Genomic DNA, 26,549 nt, shown 5'->3' on the forward strand with positions numbered 1-26,549 from the left:
GGACAAGTTGCCAGTTCATCGCAGGGCTGAACATATAGAGACAAACAATCACTCTCACACTCACACCTATGGGCAATTTAGATTAACCAATTAACCTATTAGTGCATGTCTTTGGATGGTGGGAGGAAGCCGGAGTACCTGGAGAGAACCCACGCAGACACAGGGAGAACATGCAAACTCCACACAGAAAGGTCCCACCCCCCATCGACTGGTGTTGGAATCGAACCCAGGTGAGGCACGAGTGCTAACCACTGCACCACCGTGTCTCGGCAGCTCATCAATCAAAATTTTTTCTCAGTTCTCCAGTAGAAAATACAATGTGAGAGGGCATTCATGTCAAATTTTTGAGTTTGTAAGTAGTACTTACTGTAATTCCCATAGCACCTGAAGGCAGCATGACTGTTTTGGTTGCCTACATACATCATAACTGCCTGTGCACTGATTTCTTTGTAGAGGACTGTTGTCAGTAGAGTTATATATCTCTTAGGTCTGCTCACTCCTGAGTTGCTTCAACTCATGTGCTTCAACACATCTACATCTACCGTTAGTTTACAAATGGATAAACTAATGTCAATGTCAACAAACAATCTGAACACCACTGAAAACCTTTAGAAAGTGATAAAGAGGAAGATGTGCAGATAAAGGTGAACTGCCTGCATTTTAGCACTAGGAGTGTGATGGAGAACATGCCAAGATGCAAAATCAAAATTCAGCTGTCCAGTAATTTTACATAGTACTGATTTGCAATTTCGTTGCACAAATGGTGTAATGATAATAAAGCCTATTCTATTCTATTCTATTCTTGAGAACTCTTCCTAAGTTTAAACATCCATATTGTGTTGTTTAAATCAGGGTATACACTTTATTTCTCCGTATTATTCAAGGTCTGAAAACACTGTACCTTTTGCTACTTATCCTTTTCCACAACAAGAAGCTCTAAATGACCGTTGATTTCACTTCAACACAGTCTTATAAATGGTAAAGCAGCTGTCTTTAACTTTCTCTAGAGCTACAGTGATTTGTATGATATAGAGAGGTAGAGGATACTGACCTACATATCCAGGCTCTACCCTGTTGCATTGTGTAAACAAGGTTGACACACTATTGTGTGTGGCTGCCAATTATCAGATAAGCTCTTTAGCGGTTTTACTCCAGCCACAAGTTATTGATACAGTCTAATCATCCCTGACACACAATAGCCAAGGTTTCAGTTTGGGAAGTATATACTGCAAGCAGTTGTTCATAATTTCTACATTTCGACAATACGTTTCCCTTATCCCTTCCTTGGTCGACACTGAACAACATCTATCTCAACTGATCGATGGCCTTCCTTATGAATCAAATGTTGGGTGATAAGTTGAAGAATTTTACCGGAGGTGGTGGTGATGGTGGTGAAGACAAAGGAGGAACTGGGAAAGAAACGCCAGAATCCAAAGGCATGTCCAGGGAGGAGTTCGAGGAGTACCAGAAACAGCTGGTGGAAGAGAAGTGAGTGTCCGTAGCCATAACTTTTGCAAGGCTAATTATAGAGCCCCAAAAAATTCAGACTGGCATATTGCATCAGGTAAGATCAAGAGGAGATGCTGCTTGACATGTGTGGCGTGTGTTACTGTGTTACTGGAAGCACAAGAGATCCTGAATTCCAATTGTGTTTTATGAAAAGGTAAACTTGGAGTAAGGATGTTTTCTACTGAATTGCTTAAAAAAAATTGCTACATGATTGTGAAATGAAAATTAGGATGTACATGACCATTGGGCAGGGATTAACTGCTGTGATAAGTAGTACTGAGATTTGGCTTTCAATACATAAGCTATAAAAAGCCAAATTTAATAGCCTTACATTCTGAGGTCCCAATTTATCAGGTACTAGTTTGTAGAATCCTTTCCATGAACACAATGAACAAATGACCCAAAAAATCTAGACAATCATCAACAAAAATACATAATAACGGGATATATAATGAATGTTACCTGTCTATAAACTCAATTAATTCATTATTACTTCAGTCTATTAGCAGTTATCTATATGGTGTGTGTGTGTGTGTGTTTACTATACATTTACATATATAGTGGACTTGATGTTTTCCACACACTTTCCAAAAAATGACATCCATCTATAAAGTTATAGATAGATAGATAGATAGATAGATAGATAGATAGATAGATAGATAGATAGATAGATAGATAGATAGATAGATAGATAGATAGATAGATAGATAGATAGATAGATAGATAGATATGTACTTTCTACTCCTTTAACTTTCAACTGCTCACTTTAAGATTATTATTATTATTATTATTATTATTATTAATAATATATATATATATATTTTTTTTTTTTTTTGCAACATTGTGCACTGTAACACAAAAAAGGTGATTCCATGTTGTGTCCACTGGTGCACATCAGAGATGACAAATATAACAAGATGATCAAGTAGTAAAAAGACCCAGAAAGATGAAAACAATACAGAAGAACAAAAGTACAAAATACACATAAAATAAAAATATTGTAAAAGACACAACAGAATGAAAATGGCATGGCACATCTACTTTTAGCAGCGTCTTTACTTCTACTTGAATAAAGAATGTGTACACTTTTACCACGTCTTCTTATTGTGTTTGTGGTGTTGCCATGCATCACTTTTGAAAGACGACAACAGTACATTTATAACCATGTGTGGGTGTGGATGAGACCATTAAAGTTGTGTGCGTGTAGTCAAATGCATGTATGACATCAGCGGATGCTAACAGGGCTTACAAGCTAGCTTTAGGTGAAGGTTTATTTGCGTGGAGCTCAAATTAGACAGAGAAGTAGATTAAGCTCTGTGTGTAATAACCCATCAGAGCTTTGCTTCAAGAAGCCACTATTAAACACATCTCCTGGTGAATGCACTTTACAGCCATAATTATTTAATCACCTTACAATCTCAAGTACTGCTGACACATTAAGTGTCTTCAATTAGGTTAAAACGAAAATTCTAATGATGTTAAATGTGTTGTGTTGACTGTCAGAGTTTGCAGCCAACATGACAAGTGTTAATCATTTGTTTAATTCAGCTGGTGTAAGTGGATCAATAAGGTCCTACTACACATTTTACGTTTAATCAAGTCTATAAAATAAAAAAGGGATTTGCACAAAAAAGACCCTGCTGCTTATCCTTAGCTTCTGGAAAAAAAAATTGGATGGAAATAATAAAAATAGGTATGTAATATTTAAGTTGAGAGTTTCATTAAGCATGCACAAAAATATAAAAGCTATAAAACTGAGTCTAAAAATGCTTCATTCTATTGGTCAGATCGCATTTTCATTGACAACTCATTAGCGTTTCAATCAAATGAATGAATCAAATTTTATTTATATAGCATCACATCATAACAAATGTTATCTCATGACATTTAGGCCATGTCCACATGAAACCACATCTTTTCCTATCCGATCTTTTACTTTGTTGTTTTCAAAAAAGTGCTTGGTAAAAATGGAGTTGTTTCAGGAAACACATGCGTCCACATAAAACCACTGAAAACTACTGAAAATGAAGTAGTACAAATGCCAGGCCTGTATGTGGCATTGTAATGCTCTCACAAATAATGGAGGAGAAGACATGGAGCATGCGCATAAAGCTTGCTTGATTCTACTGGGTCTGATCCAATATTTCCTCCTGGTTGCCCCTCTCCCAGGTAGATTCAAGAGCATGTAGTGAATATTGTTAGCCATGGTTGTTTGTTGCTCATTGTAATGAAAGAGTAGCCAAAGATTTTGATTCAGTATTTCCAATAAGCTGTTGTAGCATGAGTACTACTCTGTAGTCCGCCATAGTTGTTGTTGTTGTGAAGTGGCGTCTTGCTTCTTCCGGGTGAAAGGTTAGAGAGATGGGGCTATGACATCATTGTTTTACAAAAGTTGCAGTTCTGTTGTACTGGTGTTTTCAAATTTATCCACTCTTGGACCTGATTTCAAAAAGTTGCAGTTTCAGTGACTGAAAACGCTGGTTTCATGTGGATGAAAGGCCTATCTGAAACTTTTGCAGATACGACTAAAACCATCTTCATATGGACAGGGCCTTAGAGCTGGTCTAAAACAGACTCTTAAGCCAATTCACAGAAACATCTTGTCATAAATGTTAGTTTCTACAACTGACAGTTTCACTGAAAAAGACATAATGGTTGCATTATATGTTGAACGCATTAAGTTAAACTAGTAGTGATGGGCGATTCGCGAAGGAATCCTTCAAAAGAATTGATTCATTTAAGTGAATGAGTTGAATCGATTTGCAAAGGTAACTGAATCGATTCAACAGCAGTTTGCTAATATTTTGTCACGAGACTAGTTGCCAGCAACGGATGAAGCCGAGGTAGTCAACCGCTATCTGAGAGTGTCTGAGTCGCTGAATGGATTCTGAATCATTCATGAATTGCTGAATCATTCACAAATCAGTGACTCGCTGAATCCCTTCATGAATCCATGAGTCTATTGAACTGCTGAACAAGACTAGATACCCCTACTGTAAGAAGACAGAACAGAAAGAAAGCACACCAATAAAATAAAATTAAACAAAGTTGTTTTAAGCAACACAAAGTAGACGGACGGACGGACGGACAGACAGACAGACAGATAGATAGATAAAAAGTCAAAAGCATACTAAATACAATTGACAAGTGGCTTGTCAAGTGGCGTAGTGGATTAGGCATACACTTGGCAGTTTAGCACCACCAACACATTGGTGAATCAAATAAATCAATCCAGAATTAATTCACATCAGATGAACAAACCAAAAGTTTGACTTAGTAAAAAGAATCAGACTTTCCGTCACTATAAACTGGTAGAAGTGAACATTGTGCTTGACTAACAGGTGCAAGAAATTTAGAAATACTCCCTTTTTTTATTATTATTATTATTTTTTTATTCAATATAGTACTATTATAACTAACTAGCTGGTAAGTGGTATTAGCAGCTAACAGTAGCTAATTAATTCTGATGCAACAATGGGCTTTTTTTTTATTGGTGTGCAGAACTAATTGCATAATACATTTGTAATTTAACCCATTTCAACCCAAATATAAAGTTTACAAAAACTCAAAGCTTTGTATTCAGTATTTTTGAATGTTTACTATCCGCATAGGCTACTTAAGACCTAAAGTACATAATGTGACTGACTCCGAAAGAGGGGACAGTATTGTGGAACAGGACTCTTATATTCTCAGTGACAAATGCATTTATGTCTGTGAGTAACTATATTGAAAACTATGGTTGAGTGCACACATCTGAACACTTCGATGCTCATGCCTTGGCATTAGTCTTTTCTATGTGCTGTACATTTTGACCATGCATTAACTGATTATTTTGTATGGAACCTGTATCATGTTTATGCAGCCTCATGAATCTAAGTAGCAGTTGGATGATATACTACTGGATGGCCTGAAGATGGACAAACGAAATAAATGAGATCTTCTAGATGACGGCACAATAGTAGAGGGCTATTAGGTGAATGAGAGAACTGGCACCAAGCTACAGCAAATGGGGCTAATCTTCTTACAAGAAAGCAGACCACCCTTAAATAGAACAGGTCATATCAGGTCTTCCATCCATATGAAGCACGTATGACGACTGCAGGTACAGGTAATTCAGCAAGTGACGCTGAGCTCATTTCCTGCTCAAACATACATAGTAAATCTGGATATTTCAGCCCATAATTTAGGCCTGTTCTGTGGTTAAGACAGCAAAACCTTGCTGACCCTGTATTGAACCCTGTAAGGTCAGGATTCAGTGTTTTCTTTCACTTGCCCTACTTACAAGCACATGTTCTAATTCACGTCACTTCTCTAAGTAGATAAGAAATCTATTTGTCCAAAGACATACAAACTGATTTATGTGTAACTGGTTATCAAATACCACCAACTCCTCCCCACTTCTAAAGGCTGTATATAAAGATGGACTACATGGTGGATTTCTGGACTACTACTTCCAAAAAAATTTGTTTTTATGTCTTAGTATCTGAATCATTTTTTCAAGGTTTGAATGGGTGGAAACACACTTCATTAATGCCCCACTGGCTTAGCAGGCCATACGCAAAGTTTTAGACACTTAGCATCAATCATCAGACCCTTTCATTTCCAGTCATCAGTTGTCCTCATGATTCTGTTGATATCCTGTGATAGAGGAGTGTAGTGGTTCTACAGCTCAGGCTAGTTTAGTGCTGTGGATGCTGATATGTATCCTTTTCAACCAATATTCTTAAGCCACAGCCAACAACTTGACATCTGGGTACGAACTATTCATAAGTATGGAGAGATGTAAACATATGTTACAATCCAATTTACTTTGTAATTACAAGCAATTATCATCTACATTTTGGTGCTGCTTAATGATAATTAGTGACCATGATCATGGCAATCATGCAATTCATAATATCACTGCTGGATCACAGTTGTAGATAAAAATATAGTTTTTTGGACCTCATGATTGAAATGCACAATCTAAATTACTTTCAGTAATAATTCAATAGTAATAGTAACAGTAAAACTGGCCAAACATAGACTATCTGTTAACAGTTCAGTGTCTAATAGGTTGCAAGTAGAGAACTTGTGTCTTGTGTTTTCCTCTTTTAGATATTTTAACTTGCTCATTTCTATAGGACTCTGCTCATGATCACCCTTGGTAATAAAGAAGTTCATTCACAATCAGAACACTGAAGTCGCTGTTATATAGTTTTGGTTTTCTTTTCTATTTCAGAAAATAATATTATGGAGCCCTAAGAATGACAAAGTTGAGAGAGTGAAGCACTGACCAAGACACAGCCAAAGACTTTATTGGTGGTGGTCTCATTCTCTCACACATCTAGAAGATGGTTTCTATCCCTTCCCTTTAATCAGTAACTAATCCATCAGTCTAAACATTATCAACAAATACTCTAAAAGACAATTCCCAAAATAAATTTATAAATACAAGACTACATAGCCACTAAAGAAGTCAACAAAACCTTAACAAAAAAAGTATATTTCCTTGTGAACTCAAAATGTGGCTCTTGATTTTTTTTTTTTTTTGTTCGTTTTTTTATTGAATAGCTGAGACTTGGGACTCACTGACCCATATTCACACAGTCTAATATGCATAATGACTTCAATGACTTTCAGTGGTGATAATGGTTATTACAGTTTGCTTAGGCCAATTATTGTGGTTTAGTGTGCCTGGTAATTAGACTAATAAGATAATGTATTGCAGTATGGTGCAACTGATTGTTTGTTGTCAAATGTTTTCCCTGCCTAATAACATTACTTGAGTGCAGTAACTGAGGAAAAAGCCCTCAACCTTTGAGGGAAGCCAATTTAGAGCCATCTGCTCCTCTGCCCACCCTTGACCTTGTAAGACACTACCATAAGAACCTGTCTATGGTTTCCTGGAAGACTAAACTTGAAATCTTGTTCGTTTTCTATGTTGCACTGCATTGATATATATTATCTGTGCTTTTGCAGGATTCAGCGAGACCAGGACTTTGCCACCAAGAAGGCCGAGAGAGCCAATCTAAGAGTGGCACTTAGAGATAAATACCGACTTCCAGAAGTAAGGAGTCTAGTCACTGTCTACACAGTTATGATGACACCTCATTTGACTACCTTCATTTTTAAGACAGACTGATACTTAGAATAGAATAGAATACAATAGGTCTTTATTGTCACTGTCACAAGAATAGACTACATATAAAACTATCAAACCAAAATTATGAGAATGAGAATAGGCTTTACTGTCATTGTACTCCAAGTTACAACAAAATTGGTTGAGGATGCCCTCACCAAAGTGCAACAGATAAAATAGCAATAAATGTAAAAATAATAAATATAAAAACACACAGTGTAAAAACAATAAAATACAGCATATTGGAAAACTATAAACTCTCTGTCACCCACACATCATTCATATATTGCACATATTATTGATCAAGATCCTGGTGGCCGGAGGAAAGCAGATCAAAAAGGCTGTGACCAAGGTGGGAGAGGTCATGGAGAATCTTCTTTGCCCTGTTGAGGCCCTGAGACCCCGCAATGTCCTCCAGGGAGGGCAGGGGGTGGCTGATGATTCTCTTTATGACTCCCTGCAGAGCTGTCCTGTCCTTTACAGTGAAGCCGGCATACCAGACTGTAATGTCGTATGTTAGCACACTCTCCACTGTGGAACGATAAAAAATTTCGATCAGGTTTACTTGCAGGTGAAACTTCCTGAGCATTCTCAAGAAGTGCAGTCTCTGCTGGGTTTTGCTGACCACCATTGTTGTGTTGGTCTGACATGTCAGGTCGTCAGCCACAAGAACACATTGTTATGTATTTCGGACATTACTGCTGGCCGTAACTACAAGGGCAATGTATGATGGGAGAACCGCATGTTGTGATGTCTTATGAAAATGCCGAATGGCTAAAATAAACACATGCTGAAGAGTAGCTCTGGTTTGTGACTTCCTTATTGTTATAAAACATCATAAAACTGTCGGATATAATACACCATACTGAAAATAAATACTGAGAAATACTGACAATGTACAAAAGTACAAAGAAATACTAGAATATACAAAAAGCCAACATTGTACCACAGATAGAAGACAAATATACAACATATAGAGGATATATACAAGGTAATAAAGGATATATACATGGTAAAATAAAAAAAAAAAACAAGGTGCATGAGTTACAGTTTTTCTTAGTTGCTTTGGTACATTTCTCAAATCATCCTCGACATTTACAAAACAGTAAGTGGATTTCTCAAAACAATTCATACAAATTGCAAAACACCATGGATTACCTGCAAAAGCCAGTCTTTTGCTCAAAAATCCTTAGTTCATCCCTCAAAAGTAAATATCTGTGTCAATCAACACGTCAGTGCCATCAGAATGACAAGTCCATGATAATGTAGGAAACAACAGAGTATTGTATAAAATCATTTATATGGATGTATCAAAGTATTTGCAACTTGCTCAAAGAAATGAGAAACTGTTTTTTTTATGTGCACATGTGACACAATGATGTGAAGATTGAACAAGTAGTTTTGAGAATTTAAATTCTGATCTGAGAAATGTACCAAAGCAACTAAGAAAAACTGTAAGAGGTAGGGTGAGTAGTGCATTGTCCACAGAAACTGTACTCCAGTCTGTTTTTGTCTTGAGTATCCTGTATCTTACTACAATTAAAAACACTGGGTCTTAAACACTTGAATGTTTTCTTCTTCTGCCATTTGATATTAAACTGGATCCAATTAAATTTGCACTTAACCTAACGAACCAACCTTCCCCTCATTTTTGTCTTTTAAGCTTGTGTTCATTGAATAAATTAGATAGATAGATAGATAGATAGATAGATAGATAGATAGATAGATAGATAGATAGATAGATAGATAGATAGATAGATAGATAGATAGATAGATAGATAGATAGATAGATAGATAGATAGATGGATGGATGGATGGATGGATGGATGGATGGATGGATGGATGGATGGATGGATGGATGGGCAGACGGACGGACGGACAGTCTGGAGGTAACAGCTCACCTCTGCTCATCTTTTACCACAGAATGCTCAAGACACTGCAACAGTTGAGATGGCTGGAGATGATATTGATGTGCCAGAGGAACTGGCAAAAATGGTGGATGAAGATGCGGAAGAAGAGGAGGTCAACGATTCATTCCTGAAGAAACTTCAGAACATGGACGTGGATGCTCTTAAAACTAAAGCCCAGACCACAATGACAGAGATGAAGCACACTGCAGAGGAGAAGTGCATTCTAATGTGATTTTGATTGTAAAAAATACTCCTGCACCACTCCCAGGCCTTTGATAAATTGGTAACATGGAGAGGGAGTGGAGTAGGCTGATCTTTCTGCTTTTTAAGGTGATGAATTTAATGTGGCCATGAGGAGGTCTTCACTGCTCTTCTCTTATTAACATATTAGGAGTTACTCCCTTTATTAATAAAAGAAATGCTTGTTTTTTGTTTTTTTGTTTTTTTAAAATATGCTTTATGTTTTATTTGTATCTTAAAGCAGAACTATTTGAGACCTAATAGTTAGACCTAGAGGCATTAGAGACCCTAATGGGAAGGCAGAGCACTTCCATTCTCCCCCTAATAAGCCATTTAACCATCACAATTATTTTCAAGCTGTTTAATTAATGTAAAAATCTTACATAGCGTCACTTAAAAGCAGTTCAACTGTCAACAAAATAAATACAGTTTTTGAAATAAGTACTGCTTTTTGTGTGATGACTGGTCAACACCTACATATGCTTACTCTACGAGTTCAAGGACCTCTGGGGCTTTGGAGGTAAAGCTAGATTTTAGTTGTGGAAAGAATTACCAACAGGTCCAAAACCCTAATCTGGATGAGTGGATGGAAAGAAACCCCAATTTCACAATAGTAACACACAAAAAGATTAAAAGATAAAGTATATGTTTGGCCCAAAATATTTTTTTCCTCACTGACACAACTTAAATATATGGAAAAAGTAAAGACACAAATTTAACTAACTGACACCAATAACAAGATGATACCGTACTTATTGTTGCAGTTTACCATGGTGTACACTTATAATAGTCTGTCCCAATAAGCAAATACAAATGAATGAAAGCATGGGAGACATTCTTTAATCTAGGATTAAAGTCTTTACCGCTTTAAAGGCTTTACATGTTTACCTTGGTACCTGCCTGTCTCTTATTTGACATTCATTTACTTGGTATTAATTGAAGAAAATATTGTATGTATTCATGAATTCATTTAGCTGTGATTTCCAAACTTGTCAAAGTAGTTTTCAGTTTTAACTATAAAGACTAAGACATAAGGACACATCATGCATAAGATGCCACTCAGGCATGGCTGTCAGAGAAAGGACAGCCAGCGTTTGCTCACAATTTGGCACCAGTTGATCATGTGACTCGCCACTAGTTTAACCTGAGTGTTTCACCCTTCCTTTCCATCCTCTTCCTGTCATCCCCCTGCTTTTCCCCAACCCCCTTTTACCCTGTAAGCTGACACAGCGCCTTCAAACATTAGCTGCTTAGCTCCTAATAGGATCTCATGAGCTTAAATTGTCATCTGATAAAACTAAGGAGCTTGATAGCCATGCTGCCCTCTTAACCAATTTACACTCAATTAGGATAATGGGAAAATAAGTAAAGAGGGAGAGCTTTGATATATTAATGTGATGAAATGATTATCAATTTCTCTTGCCTACGACTTGGGTGATATTAGGAGCTTTTGCAGGTCTAATATGAATATTAGCCATTAATGGAGAAATGAGATAGATAGATAGATAGATAGATAGATAGATAGATAGATAGATAGATAGATAGATAGATAGATAGATAGATAGATAGATAGATAGATAGATAGATAGATAGATAGATAGATAGATAGATAGATAGATAGATAGATAGACAGACAGACAGATGTACTATATTTATCAAACATTAATTTTAACTAAAAAACAGGATAATTAACTGTAATGTGTGCCATAATAAAACTGTAAGGTGTAAAGTGAACTGTAATGTTCAGTATGAGAAGGTGCAAAATATTTTTTTTCCAAACATATTTTTATTGAACTTTTTTTTAGCATTGCAGGTGTGACAAGGACAATGTAAAACACAGGACTAACAACAATACATAGCATACAGACAATTAAACCCTAGAGAGGAGAAAAACAAACAAACAACAAAAAAAAAAAGCACAAGAGTTCAAGGAGGTCAAAAAGAGACAGATATCATATCAAATTATAGCTCTACATGTTTTTCCCAGGCCAGATCAATAAGCCCTGATTTCATCCTGCGAGGTGCAGAGGCACCCATGTAGTCAAGAATTGGATCCCAGGTCTGGAAAAATGAAAAGGGTTTATCCTTCAATGCTGTAGAGAAAGCTTCAAAGGGAATAATACTACACACAGTTTGTTTCCACTGCTTCAGAGTGGGGGCTTTATCAGTAATCCATAAGGCCAGGATACATTTCCAGGCACAGCGCAGTAGAATGTGTAAAAGGTCTCTGTTACGAAAGGCAAAATAACATTTAATTGTAAATACATTTATGACCAGTAGCTTCAACATCAGATGGAGGTGAGTTATTATGAAGTGGAATGGAATTTCCTGTGTCTGTCCATTGGATAGTGGAGCTGTAACAGTCTGTTAGTGAAGGTGCTCTGCTGTCTGTCCAGTGTGTGGTGGACAGGGTGCAGATTATGTCTTCCTTCTCTTCCATCACTCTCTTGCTGCTATTTAGCTCCTCACTCTCACTTTCATTCCATGTCAGTATCATTAACAAAAACAGTTGGTCACATTTCATTTGAGTGTGTTGTTTCCAGGGCTCTTGTAACTGCTGGGTCCCTTCAACATGTATAAGGACATTAAACTATTCCCTACAGAAAAGAGTGGACTGGTCACATGACTATAACCAAACCACTTCATTTAAGGCCAAAGCTTCATTTTGCTAATGCATTCTGAGGTGTAGATTTGAAGATTTTGATCCCTGAAGACAAACTTAAGGTCTTTACATACCAGGGGCATTTATTTCATATTCATGTTCATATGACAGCTGTTTATGTAAAGAATACTTCCACTGTGAATGCAAACATTTCATTTCAACAACAAGGTTGATTTTCCTTAAGCTCTACACTGTAAATGAAGGTTTAAACCAATTATGTTGTGTGGGGCAGACATCATGCAATGACGGTCATGGATCAGTTGATATATCTATATATATTGTTTGGGTGGTAAAAAAAAAAAAAAAAAAAAAAAAAAAGGATATATTGACAGTGAACTGAATGACAACATGTGGTGCATAAACACCAAACATTAACCTCATATGATTTAAATACAGCCTTTTTTTTTTGTCTCTGCACATAGATGACTGAAATTCAACAACAGCTTCCACAAACATGTTCAAACCTTCCAACTTTAGAGCAAAAAATATTGATTATGATAATCTCATCATCACAAATTGTTTTTGTCACAGCACCAGTGTGTTCCTTTAGTTTCTACTTTTTAAGTTTGCTGCTCCAGTTGCACTCAGCTATGTAATATATGTGTCTCTGTTTCAGCAGGATGGAGGACTGTTTATGTGACCCCAACAATTATAGGGCACAGTCTAAAATATCTTTCCAAGCATAAATACACAAATCAATTGAAAACTGGCAACTTTAATCTTTCAAACCATACATCAGTTTGATTTTAGAGAAAAGCATGATTGCTGTCAAATGACATTCTTATTGATTTATGATATGAACAAAAGCTGCGTTGAGCTTTCAAAGGCATGTCATACAAAGAGCATGCACTACTTAAAAAAACAGGCTTCATGATGTGGAATATGATTAAGTTGCATGTTATAAAACAGTCTCAGTTGTGTGATGGTTTTTGAAATCTCATACTTTAGTTTGTCCAAAATGCAAAAGGTGTTCCACAAGGCTCATTCCTGGAGCTTTGATAGAGTCACAAAGCATCTTGAAATTCAGATGTTTATAAAGGCAAAATTCCGGTTTTAATTTTGATACATTTGGTCACTACACTATGATTCATTATTCAATTCATAATTCATAATAGTACTGGTCTGTACACATTCTGTTTTTGTTTTTGTTTTTTTTAAATCACCTAACATAATATCACTGCTGTCTTTTAATGTGGGGTCTTTTTATATAAGCGCAAACTTGGGGATTTCCCAAGGTCTTCGGGGGTCTTGGGTGCTTTAGTTGAGGTGAGTGTGTTATCAATGTGTCCAAAACTGTACAGATAAGATATAAATATATGCATCACTATAATGTCAAAATAGAAAATTTTATCATGCCCCTCTATGTAAAAGGCTGTGAGTAAGACATCAGACATCAACATACCGTATTTTGTTTCGTCATCATGACTGCAACTGCAGTCTGCTTCCTAACAAATCCCTGTTAGCAGTGAGTTATCTTCAAGTTCTTTGTTCACTTATCTTTTCAAGACTCACAGCTCACAGGCAAAAGTAATGTGCTTTGTGGTCTGTGCTTTCTTGGAAAATGACTCTGACAACTAAGAATAGGTGGTTACCCAAAGCCACTTAAGGTACAGCCATTCTGTTGTGTCCAAAGCACTGGGTAGTGCAGCCAAGTCTATCCAGATGGGTTTTAAGTTGTTGGCATTTAAGTTGTCATCTGCTTAGGTGAAGGCAAATCCTGCAAATGTGAAACTGAGTCTTAGTGATGACCAGAAGATGGTGTATATATATGGATGGAGCCAGGGAGACATTTAATATCAAATGTAATTTGTTTATGTATTGAAATTCATGTTGTACATTTCAAGACCACCACAATAACACAAAAATATGGAAATATTAAAAAAATATTGCATCATTATAACACTATAGGTAAAATAAAGCATTATGAAATGCTTTTATGTCTACATTTATTCTGAGCGCTTCACAGTGTTGAATAAATATACCTGGCAATCACACAGAACTGCAATAGTCAATTCAAACAAGCAATATATGTGTAACTGACAAGAAAAAAACACAAACACATCTTCATTTTATCTTGTTACAACATCTACATTATTTCCAGATTTTTATTTATTTATTTATTTATTTTGATTGTGTGTGCTTGTTTGTCATCAATTCCCATTTCATACTACTGTTTATACAAATACAAACAGCTCCATGGCCCATTTTGGGTCCCAAACCTAAGTTTGGGAATGGAAGCCTTTAGTTATTAGAACAGATGTTGTAGAATAAACAGGTTGATGGGAGGAGGTTGGATGGAAGATAAGGAGGTCATAATATAAATGAAGGGGTTGATAAGACAAGACAGAAAAAAAAAAGTTTTTAATCTGGTACCACTTCAAAAATTAACTAGCCTTTGGCTACAATCTGGAGCATTTACATTCATATGAAAACATGTTTGCTCATTAATGGTCACTGTCCCGTTCAAATAAATAAACTGAATTGAAAATTGAAAATGTGTTTCTTTACTGACAGTTGCTTTGCATTTCAAACCATAAAAAAATAGGCTGTGTAACACTATGTCATGTTGGATTTTATGTTGGCCATGCAAAGAACTACTAAATATATCTTCAGATGCAGTAGGAGGAGTGAGGTCAGAGGAAATCTCTAGTGAAGTCTTTAGGCTCATTAAGGATAGGATTGATCTTGCACACCTACTATAGCTTCCACAGCTTTGGTTGTGCCAGCTGGCCGAGGAGAAACTCGCAGGCCTCAGGATAAAAATGCTCCCAATACCCCTAACCTCATTTCCCACATTTTTAAGTCAAGATTGTACCTCCTTGTATTGAAATGCATTTGCACTTTTTGTGCTTGTCCTTACCCTTTGTTTTTATATTACTCTATGTTCATATTTCTTTTATCTTTTAACAAGAATATTACCTCATTACAGAATTGTCACCTACATTGTACAGTATTTGTGCTATCCTCTGGTCAACAAAAACATAAAATGTTAATAACTGTTGTAAGGCTGGTTGGTTGACTGATGGCTGATATTTTTAGTGTGATATTTTTAGTATGAAAATTAGGTGTGTGTAATTTATTAAACTTTGGCTTAAAATAATAACATAGCTGACTAAATGCTGACTAATTTCTTTACACTGGATCTCCTGAGTTGTATTCAGTTTATAGTAACTCATTAATACTACACCGTATGTTAGAAAACCTCTAAAATACACAAAAAACTCTTATGACTGAGGCCTGCTGGTTCAAACACAGTGGTGCTTGCAGAGAATTAAGGGGTAGTTTCATGAATACAAGTCTTTACAGTGTGTAGCCATTCGAGTTAAAAGTCCATCCCTGTGTCTTTTCTCCCTTACATTGTCTATAATGAAGGGATTAGTGAAAACTCTCAGTACAAGCCATTATCTTTCAGACAATAGAATTTTTGAAAGAAAGTTTTGTCGAGGCTTCATTAGCAATGGCCTCCCTCTGTGGTCTGAATGCAGGACACATTTGGAGCAATTACTTGACCAGAAAACAACTGTCAGTCATTCTTAAAGGGGAAGGATTCCAATTAATAAAGCTCTTAAACCCTTTGGTTTTTATGACTATTCTGCTGCGAGCCTCTGTGTCCTGTGTGGTTAAGGATAGATTTATCAAGGCAGAAAGGCATACCTATATGTTCTTTGTTCACCAGGACCTGAGCAGCAGGTCCTTTGCTCACTTGTCTGCAGGGGATTTCAAGGACTTATCAGGGAGCAACAAGTCTGGCCAGTAGATATCGTTAGTGTCATTTGTCTACTTGTGGACTATGGAGACACCAAGCGCGCCATGGAACCTGTGATAGGAACCATAAGGAAGGTATGACTATTTCCATTATTTGCTCTATTTCCCACCAAGTCAGAAATTTCTTTGTACTAGTACATGAGGCTCATTAATTAGTTTTTTTTTCAGTGAGAGGTTAAGGATATTGTCCAACTCAGTTTCTTTTTGTTTCTTTGGAAGATTTCAAATCAAATATCCGTCTCAAATTAAATTCTACATTTATCACGGGCATAATTATCATTCTCGGTCTTATATTGTTGTTGAAATGCTGCCCTGAACTGATGACTCATGATGACGCTGTCTTTGGTAATGGGAAATACAGCTTTGGGAATGATCATAAAATCACCTCTAGGTTTTCGTATAAGTTCAAGTAAAAGTATTTCAGAATGACATGATATTCTTGTCTTGGAATATTAACTGTTTCAAGATTTTTCAACCTCAGAAGTCTGTGTTACTTATTATTGAGAAAGCTGGGTTGTATTGTCATTCATTCAAATACAGATTTCTTCCTTACCAGATATTTGCCTCGCAATTGCACCCACAAGGATCCTGATGCTCACATTTATGATCAAAGTTGACTTTTCCTACTTGGTCGTCATGCAGTTGTTATTTTATTTATTTATTTATTTATTTATTTATTTATTTTTAGCTCTAAAGCTATATATTACAACTTTTATTGGTGATGTTTCTTTTCAAGTCATGACAAGGATCTGGATTTAACATTGCAGATCCATAAAAATGTGTCATATGCTCGTTATAAAGTTAAATGTCTTTCCCAGTATAAGACTGCTTTACTGTGTTTAATTTTTGTCAAATCAACTCCTTTGCAGATGACAAAATTCTGTGGAAACATCTAAAGGATACGTCTTCACATAATCCTGTTCTACTTACATGTGAAGCAGAACAACAGTTCTGTAAAACAGCATCAAAGACGTTGCCTTGTCTCCTTTGGAAGTATTTTTTTTTCTGGGAGGGAGGAAGCAAAGTGTCTCCGAAGTTTTCGGATGCATTTGTCAATGGATACACTGGGAATAGTGGATGATGGTTGCCTGGACAACTATGATATGGCAAAAGGCGCTGGGTCGAGCAGTGGAGGAAGGGTCCACAGCATTGATGTCATATTGGGATTCACTAAAGAGCAGGGCCCTCTGCTCCATTCAGTAGGAGATGACGCAAGCCAAAAAACCAGCGTGCAAAACCAACAGCATCCTGAGAAACAGGGTTCGACTGACCCTTATGCGCACCTTCCAGAACTGGGTGACAGCGCTCAGCATTCGTCCTACCATGGTGAGTTAGTTCAGAGTTTTTGTGAGGCACAAAAACGGTCTTAATCTCATGTTTGACTATTACACAGTTTCTTAGGCGACTGAATACTGAATATAATAATCACATATTATCATGAGGTTTTCCAATGCCTGAAAGGAGAGTGAGGTATCGTAGTACAGCTGACCACAACACCACAGGAGTGATTTCTTTTTCAGACCTTAATCTTACTTTTGAAAAGAGAATAAAATAATACAATACAGGTGTGGCTAATAATCAATAACTTTTTCCACTCTTGTCCTTCTCCTGTTAGAGATCTATCTTCAGTCTCAAAACCAAGCCTTAAGAAGTGTCATGGACATTATGACATGGAAGACAGCCAAAATTAATAAATATAAAACTTTAAAATCCACCAAGTCAGCAGCAAGTCAGAGGAAGGGTTACCTTTGAGCCATGTTTTAACTGATATTATTTTGGTGGTGTTTCAGCCACATGTTAAACATGTCAAATGATGTGCGATGCATATTAGGCTTACACTTTTCCTGTTACAACTCCAACCCTAGCTTCGGGTTGTCCAGAAATGGATGTTCTGGTGTGTTTTTCTTCTTGGGACAACTAGATTGTCTCACCCACATCTTTAGCGGCACATACTAAAAGTCATGAGTTTTTGTGGGTTTTCGTGAGCATTTTTTTCTTTTACCTTTACTGGAGATTCATCAGGTTAACTTATCACCAAATGCTTCTGTTACGTTGTATGCCAAACATACCTTTCAGCTGTTAATATACAGTCATAACATGTTTGTTGTTGCTGGGTTTTTTTTTTTTTCAGTTTCCATAAGCACGACCACTTCCTGTGTAATTTAATTAATGGCGACAGCATTGTTAAAAATAAATATATTTGTTGAAAAATCAAGCATAAAATATATATATATATATATATGTTAATGAATCTCAACATACATCTACAACATTTTGTTACTATCATTTATATGTAAAATTGTTAATTTCAAGTGATAACATATGGTATACAATGTACATAATAGCAATTAACATGGTTAACACTTAATATATTTTATTGAAAAAATTTTGCATAAAAATAAAGACTTATTATTAAGACATATTATGAATGTAAATTGACAGCTGAAAGTTATATTTGGTGTACAACGCAACATTTGGTGATAAGTTAACATGATAAATCTCCAGTAAAGGAAAGAGAAAAAATGCCCACAAAAACCAACGACTTTTAGTAAGTGCCATCTTCAGATCGCAAAGAGGAAATTACATGAGAATATAATATCTTCCGTACTGTATATCTGCAAGACATGCACATAAATACTGTTATTTTATGCTTTATCTGTTTACCTTTAGACCATTGGCGTTTCTGTAGATTAAAAAGACTTTTAGGTCCCTTTACACAGGACTGATATTACATGGATTACAATTTATATCTCTTAACACTGGTACGGGATTAGTAGTGGTAGTTTAAGAAAAAACTAATACTGTCACTTCCTCATTTAAAATAGTCATGCTTTACTCATTATTTCAAGACGACATTGAGATCTGCAAAATCATACTGTTTAATAATTCCATAGTTGCTCTTTTTGCTTGACAGCTGATTCTTTGAAAGATGCAGTCTAGACTACGACTGTTTACTTGTCTTGTAGAAGCAAGATGAAGTTCCTCGTGAGATTAGAAGAGGCGGAGACTCACAGGTTTAACTGGTCACATCTGTTACTATGGGATTACTACAAGGGAAGAATTCAGTGACAGATATGTCAGTTGGACTCATCAAACCCCCGGGGTTCACTAGTATAAGGCGCATCAGTCATTAAGCTCTTTTTATCATTAAGAGTAAAGATTTCACTTTTTGATAAGACTAAAATGCTCCATTTGCTGTTTTTAATGGTCAGAAATATCACAAACAAAACAATTTTTACGTGACTGGTGTTAAAATTGGACAACAAACAGTATATAGTGGATGTAAGTTCTTCATGAAAAATGTTTTCACTTTTTGGGTTAGTAAGAAAAGTTTTCCTTGCAGAATCATATGGTAATTGTTGTGATTTGCCATTGACCAACTCCACCTTAAATGTAATAGTGAGGAGAGACCATAAGACAGTATAAACTTAAGGACTGGGAAAATTGCACAATTGTGACATTCACTGTCAAGTATTAAGTTTTGCAATGCATTGTTTAAGTCAAATATTGGTGATCTAACAACAGTAACAATGTAATTAATTTCTGATTAAAACAGGATACAATAAAGGAAATCATCACTCAATCATTAATCATTGTTTTTTAGACTACACTGTATCCAGAAAACTAGGTTTATTTTGAATAAATGAAAGGTACATGATAGTGCTGTTGTATAAATTAGCTTATATCAAGTTACTAAACCCAGCATCAAAGATGTAAAAGACAGTTGTAATACTTTTAATATATGCCTAATCAATAGATAACAATAAATAACTGAAAAGATGGGAACTTGTTAAGGTTTGGCTTAGCAACTTTTTGCCACATTCCTTAAGAAAGCATCACAATCTTGCTAGCTAGCTTAAAAGTTAGCTCTAGCTAACTTTTACCAGATATTTCTTACTAGATAGAGAAATACCACAGCTCCTCCTTTGAGAGAAATCAGAAAAAAATTAAAAATAATGAATCATTCCACAGGAAGAAAAAAAAAGAAAGAAAAAAGAAAGAAAAGTATTACAGTAACTATGAGACTGTTTTAGCCCATGTTTGACAGTTTTTTCAATCTTCCTGTTTAGCTCCTCTCTTCAACACATGGCCAACCAAGAAAAAAACATTTTAAAAGTTAAAGCCCCCCAAGAACTGAACTGCACAGAACTAAATTTAATCCATCTTAGAGTACAAACTATGCAGGTTCTTAAAGTGGGGTTAAACTGTAATAGTGATTGATGGTTAATTTTGCACTACTTTCAAAGGTTGGTGAAACATTTGTTTCATTGGTCACACCATGACTTAATCAGGTTTCAGAAGTAATCCTTGCCTTATTTTCTACCTTACGCTGTCATATTCAACCAGTTTTACAACTACTACCAGGGACTTGCTACTACACTACTACTAAAGGTTCACTTTAGACTGCAGCAGAAACCCAGTGCTCATAAACAACTGACAACTTACTGAAATGTTTGCGGTTAAAATGTTGTCTTTTTAAAGTTCAAGTTTGTTCCTGGTGTCTTTGGTGTGGCACAATTTAGATTTGGAAAGATGCAAGCATTGCAATATGAAATGTAGTTGCAATGTGCATCTTTATTTTGCTAATTAAAAGTTATTTCAGACTTTGCTGCACACAAAAAATTCCTCTAAAGAGGAATTTCAGAAAATTCTTGTCTGGCTTCTTTCATCCCCAATAGACGAAAAATTTCATAGATTTACAATACTACAAATCTTACTGTGATTTCCTTTACATGTTCTTTGTAGAATCAGACCTTTTCACCAATGACAAGTGTGACGCAGAAATGAGCAACCAAGGGGCCAATACTACCGAAGGGTCACCAGAAACAATGAAGGAGGAGCAGCATGCTAAAAAGAAGCACAGAAGGAACCGAACCACCTTCACCACGTATCAGCTCCATGAGTTGGAGCGAGCCTTCGAGAAGTCCCACTACCCTGATGTCTATAGTCGTGAAGAACTGGCAATGAAAGTCAATTTGCCTGAAGTTCGAGTTCAGGTAAGGGTGACTATATAGTGACTCAGATATATTAGAGGCATTTTTAATGTAACATACTGTATGTCAAAAACCAAGCAGCTTCCAGATTGGACTGATACCATGACTGACCATCAAAATTGTTACAAATTTTCTGAATGATATCTCACCTCCTGTAAACATAATCAGAAGTGTGGAGATTAAATACAGAACTAAACAGAGACAACATCAGAATAATCTTTAATTAGGTATCCATGTTGGAATGAGAGCAGGAAGTCAAGGTGGATCATGTGACAGGGAATGACGAATCAAGAAGGATTTGTAGTTACTGATAAGACCCACGCAGACCCACTCAAGCAATGAACTGGCAGTGAAATGACTGGTGTCTGAGTAATTTTTTCCCCAAAAGTCTCTGTTTCTGTCCATCCAAATTCCAAAGCAACAGGAGTTTATAAACCAAGAAAAAAACAGGATATGTCCTAAAAACGGTTTACTTTAAGGATTCAAAGATGCCAGAAAAAAAGCAAATGTTAAGAATAAATGTAGAAAAACTTTTAGACCAAAGTGTGTTGGGATTCTTACATAACCACCTCATTTGGTCAGGACCTTTCGATTTGATCCAAACTTTCATTTATAGGCATGAAACCTCCCCAGCACTATGGTGTGGACCAAAGAGTTAGAGAGAGCCTGTTGTCTATTTGCATCACACTGAACAGGGTTTGGTTCATCTATACTGTTTTTGGATGGTTCAGACTAGGGACCAGTATAGGGAAATCAACTACTAATTAAAAAAAATAAAGTTCACTAGTAAACAAAAGAAGAAAAGAGACAAAGATGAAAAACAAGTGGAATAGGAAATAAATAAATGAATTTTTTTTAAAAAGCAGTGAGAGCAGTAAGAGCATGCTCAGGACAGATGAAAGCCTGGCAACTATCAGTACGTCAAACCGCCATTATAGGTAGGTGATGATAACAGCACATGGAATGTTCATTCAGTGGTGTCCTTGTAAAATTGCAGTGCCAAACCAAAACTGACCACCTCAAATGTATTTAACAATACAGAAACATGAACCTGTGAAGGTACAGATGTTTTTGCACTGAGATGTGAAATGGGTCACCCCTGTGTTGCTAAAGCCTGATTGTAATATTCTGTGTTCAGGTCTGGTTTCAGAACCGAAGAGCCAAATGGAGACGCCAAGAGAAGATGGACACCAGTACTATGAAGCTCCACGATTCACCCATGCTGTCTTTCAATCGACCTCCAATACCCCCTGCTGTGGGACCGGTGGCCAACCCAATGCCTCTGGATCCCTGGCTCACGTCTCCCATCTCCAGTGCCACGCCCATGCATACCATTCCAGGGTTTATGGGCTCCTCACAGAGCTTGCAGCCAACCTATCCCAGTCACACCTTTCTGAATACCCCACCCGGCATGGTCCAAGGGATGCAGCCCATGGGCCCTCCGCCCTACCAGTGCCCCCCAAACTTCAACGACAAATACCCGATGGAGGATGATAGGAGTTCCAGCATTGCAGTGCTCAGGATGAAGGCCAAAGAGCACATTCAGTCAATGGATAAAACCTGGCAACACATGTGACACGACATCTGATGAGATGATTTTTAGCAGCTCCAGTGAATGTTTACAGATTTTTTCTTCATTGATTGTTGATTTTCTTCTGGTGTCATCTCTTCATTGGTATGTCAGGTTAAACTTTTTCACTGGCACTAATAAGCACTTGGTGGAACAGCGTATTAGATTTTTACTTTGAACTCAAACAATAATGTTTTAACCCTGAGGGAAACTGAACAAAATGAAATCTGTGATGGGCAGTTATTTTAGCCATGAACACTTACTCCTGTGGAATGCACATCTTTGTTGGGACATTCTAAATGGACATTTATTTTTGGTTTAGCTTCTAGTGTTTGGGAACAGAACTCTTTAAATGAAGACAGAGCTCTATACATGAATGTCTTGATTGTAACTAAAAATCTAAGAAAATGTGTTTCATTTTTTAAATGACACATTACACATTCATTTACCCATTTGTTCCACTTTTCTCCTTTTCTGAAACTGGACTGGAAACAAGGGCTGAAGAGCATGGAGAGTGACATGCAACAAAGCTGTATGGCCAGTAGAAGCTGCTTTTTTAATACACAATTTCTCACTGTGGCTGTCTCAGTAGTAGGATGGATATGAAATACAAAGTAATAAGTGTAGTTCTGGGTCTGCACACCTAAGTGTAAGATTTTACTGCACTTCTGAATTGATACATTTGTCATTAGGATTGATGAAAACTCTGATGAATGTTTTGCTTTCAAAGCATTTGCTGGTATCTAGTTCATAAACATACATATACACACTTCTGTTTGGCTGTATTTGTCTTTGTCTTGTTTACTGAACATTATATATATGTTAGGGTAGAGACTGCGATCTGGTAGGATCGGCGATTCTACCAGTAGAGACTCCGATCGTAGTCTCTACCAGTAGAAACTCCGATCAGAGTCTCTACTGGTAGAAACTCCGATCCTGCCAGTAGAAACTCCGATCGGGTTAGGGTTAGGGTTAGGGTCAGAGACTCTGATTGGAGTTTCTACTGGTAGAGACTACGATCGGAGTCTCTACTGGTAGAATCGCCGATCCTACCAGATCGCGGTCTCTACCCTGACATATACATGGCAATGGTTGGTCATTTTTACTATATTTTGATTTCTCTAAAAGTGGACTTTTTCTACAATTGTTTCTGCTGTTTTGGAATGCAATATAAGGATGTGGTTCTTTTGAGGGAAATATTTACTTTGTTTTTCCCTGTTTTAATTTTGGTATTCATTAGCCATTTGCAGAGCATTGTGACCTGATGGGGGAGGTTATCGGAAGTCACACAGAGTAATCTGCCTCAGAGGCTAATTTAAACAGACAAGCATACCTCTTAACACCTAATTACTGCTTTTAAACCCTGGATTGTCAGCCACAGACAGAATGCCCTCAGAAACCCTACAAACCCTTTTGAAGGCCTGATTAAATTTGCCCCTCCCCTCTAACTTTTTTCTTTTATTTTTCTACTTTAAGAATCCTGCACAATGCAAAAGCTCTCGATTGTGCACCATCTTAATCTTAATCCAGAATTGTAAGGGATGCTCTTCGTTGCACTGCTGACTAAATATTTAATTAACTAAGGTGGATTTGAAATGAGAATGTTAATCAGTGCTGGCGATCTTTCTTACCTCTTGCAGAAGTACAGTTTGATGTAACATGGTGGACCACACTTAGGTGAAGGAGATTACACTACAGTGTTGGTGCTTGGTCATGTAAGGTTATTTGTTAGTGTACAGTATGTGTTTTTATAGTTTATATTCATGTGCTGTGTACACACCCAAGTGATGACCAAAAAGAGGTTTTTTTTTTTCTTAATTGTTACTTTGCGGTTTTTTTTTAAACAAATATCAACTTTAATGTAATGCCCCATGATTTTCACTGTTTATGAAAATCTGTCATCAGAATATTTTTGAATCTATTTTATATGATATTAAGAGTTGTCAATATTAAGATTAAAAGGGGAAAGTAAAGTAAAAGGGGAATGCAGTAAGAGAAAATCTTGCCCTACTATGGTCATGGCCTTTAGAAATGGCAGGATCCATACTGTCACTTTTCTAGGTTCTAGTTTTTTTTTTTTTTTTTGTTAAATCTGTCTCTGTTGAGAACAACGGAATAAAAAGCCAAAGAATCAAAAATGAACATTTCTTATTCATAGAAGACACAAGTAAGTGTTGGATGTTTTTAAATGTTTTTTTTTCATGTGTTTTCACAACCATTATGTACTAACTTTTCAATTTTTAGAAAGTGACTTTGATTTTCCATGTGCAAAACACAATAAAGTTACAACAGCATCATCGTAGAAGCAATTCTACCATCAGTCTTGTTTTTTTTTGTTTTGTTTTGTTTTTCTGTGCCTTGCATTCAAGAGCCACCAACATGACTTAGTGCTGTTAATGAGCACCAGTGTACAATAGGCCATGTAAAGCTGTGACAGAGCAAACTGGCCTGATGGAGGCCTGTTGTGTTTTGTGTGTAGGCCAGTGGAGCTTTGCCAGGCCGTTAGGCAGATGAAGCTCCACTCAATCAGGTCCAACCAGGGGTGTTAGGAGGCCCCCACCTGCTAGGCTGCAGGGGCCACAAGGGCTCGAGCTCTAATTGCCCTTCAGTAGCCTGTGTGGCTTAGCTGCCCCAATTTATTTTTGGATGAAGGCTTGTATAGAGGTCTGTTTTGCATGTAAGTAAAACAGGAACAGTGTATGAAGTAGTCAGCTTAAGTTCACTATCTACTATTTTGTGTGACATAGTCCACTTAGACTGTAAGATATCCTCAGACCAGGGTTTTGAAACATAGGGCAAGTGGGCAAAAACTGGCCCGTTAATGCTTTGTTAATGGTGAAGGGTGTCAAAGTCATTTTAATTGAGTAACAGTAATAATAGCATAATAACCTACAAATAATGACAACTCCAAATTCCAAAATTTTAACAATATTATGCCTGTTACTAAATGTCTAGATCCACTGCGATCTCTAGCTCAAATGTATAAATGATGAGTCAAGACATAATATTGTTAAAATTTCACTAATTTTCCCAATAAATTTCAAGTTCACAATTGTTCAGGTTATTCACTATTCAGGTTGTCCAATAATCAGAGGGTTGGCAGCTTGAATCCCGCTCTGTCCTGATCGTGCCATTGTGTCCTCGGGCAAGACACACACTCTGAAAAGCAATATAGAAATCCAATCCATTATTTAATTCTACTTTTTTGCACTAAAACAAAGAGGAACATTTGGAGTTGTCATTATTTCTAATGTTCTGTTTATGTTATTATTTCACTGGTCTGACCCACTTGAGATCATAATGAGCTGTAATGTGGCCCCTAAACTAAAATGAGTTTGATACCCCTGCCTTAGACTGTGTGATATAAAATGCCTAAAGAAGCTTAATTCATGCCAGAAGTCACATTCATTGCAAGAACAGGCTCTTGGCTATCTTGTGGCTAAATAAAGGAGTTGGGTACATATGAAAACATCCCTCCCGACTTTGTTGATAAATCCTAGCCATAACTAAACACAGATACAGATTATTACTGACTCAAGTATTGTATATACTGCCCTTCCACCTGATTATTTTTTTTGTCTGCATTGCTGTTCTGCAGTTGTACATTGTGCTAAAAAAACAACAGCCGACCAAAAAAAAAAAAAAACCCAAAAAAAAACAAAACACCAAAAAAGAAGTGACAGGACAGAGAACAATCAAATAATTTTCTACATGGTAATTTCTTGTATTTTAAAGAATTCATGTTATAAATTTGTAGATAACTGTGTTAAAGTATGCT

At 36.6% G+C, this 26,549-nt stretch overlaps 2 protein-coding genes across 3 annotated transcripts; both read left to right on the top strand.

Moving 5' to 3' along the window:
* Nucleotides 1–1,163: 1,163 nt before the first annotated feature.
* On the top strand, nucleotides 1,164–9,970 carry cplx4c (complexin 4c). Of its 2 annotated transcripts, none has more exons than XM_030160805.1 (3): nucleotides 1,164–1,488; nucleotides 7,471–7,558; nucleotides 9,554–9,970. In XM_030160805.1, exons 1-3 carry the CDS (start codon nucleotides 1,322–1,324, stop codon nucleotides 9,770–9,772), a joined length of 474 nt encoding a protein of 157 aa, XP_030016665.1. In that variant the 5' UTR covers nucleotides 1,164–1,321; the 3' UTR covers nucleotides 9,773–9,970. The 2 variants fall into 2 exon arrangements, with proteins under 2 accessions (XP_030016665.1, XP_030016666.1); XM_030160806.1 differs by having other exon boundaries at nucleotides 1,371–1,477.
* A 6,090-nt stretch (nucleotides 9,971–16,060) lies between these two features.
* On the top strand, nucleotides 16,061–23,142 carry rx2 (retinal homeobox gene 2). Its single transcript, XM_030160804.1, has 4 exons — nucleotides 16,061–16,282; nucleotides 17,077–17,533; nucleotides 20,954–21,204; nucleotides 22,340–23,142. Exons 2-4 carry the CDS (start codon nucleotides 17,251–17,253, stop codon nucleotides 22,775–22,777), a joined length of 972 nt encoding a protein of 323 aa, XP_030016664.1. The 5' UTR covers nucleotides 16,061–16,282; nucleotides 17,077–17,250; the 3' UTR covers nucleotides 22,778–23,142.
* Nucleotides 23,143–26,549: the final 3,407 nt, after the last annotated feature.

Source organism: Sphaeramia orbicularis, chromosome 17, assembly GCF_902148855.1.
Source record: "Sphaeramia orbicularis chromosome 17, fSphaOr1.1, whole genome shotgun sequence".
Classification (NCBI taxonomy): domain Eukaryota; kingdom Metazoa; phylum Chordata; class Actinopteri; order Kurtiformes; family Apogonidae; genus Sphaeramia; species Sphaeramia orbicularis.

Coding starts and splice junctions, on each gene's coding strand:
- cplx4c (XM_030160805.1), top strand. CDS start 1,322: ATGGCCTTCCTTATGAATCAAATGTTGGGTGATAAGTTGAAGAATTTT. Junction 1,489..7,470: donor AAACAGCTGGTGGAAGAGAA/GTGAGTGTCCGT, acceptor GTGCTTTTGCAG/GATTCAGCGAGACCAGGACT. Junction 7,559..9,553: donor ATAAATACCGACTTCCAGAA/GTAAGGAGTCTA, acceptor CTTTTACCACAG/AATGCTCAAGACACTGCAAC.
- rx2 (XM_030160804.1), top strand. CDS start 17,251: ATGCATTTGTCAATGGATACACTGGGAATAGTGGATGATGGTTGCCTG. Junction 17,534..20,953: donor TCAGCATTCGTCCTACCATG/GTGAGTTAGTTC, acceptor TGTTCTTTGTAG/AATCAGACCTTTTCACCAAT. Junction 21,205..22,339: donor TGCCTGAAGTTCGAGTTCAG/GTAAGGGTGACT, acceptor TTCTGTGTTCAG/GTCTGGTTTCAGAACCGAAG.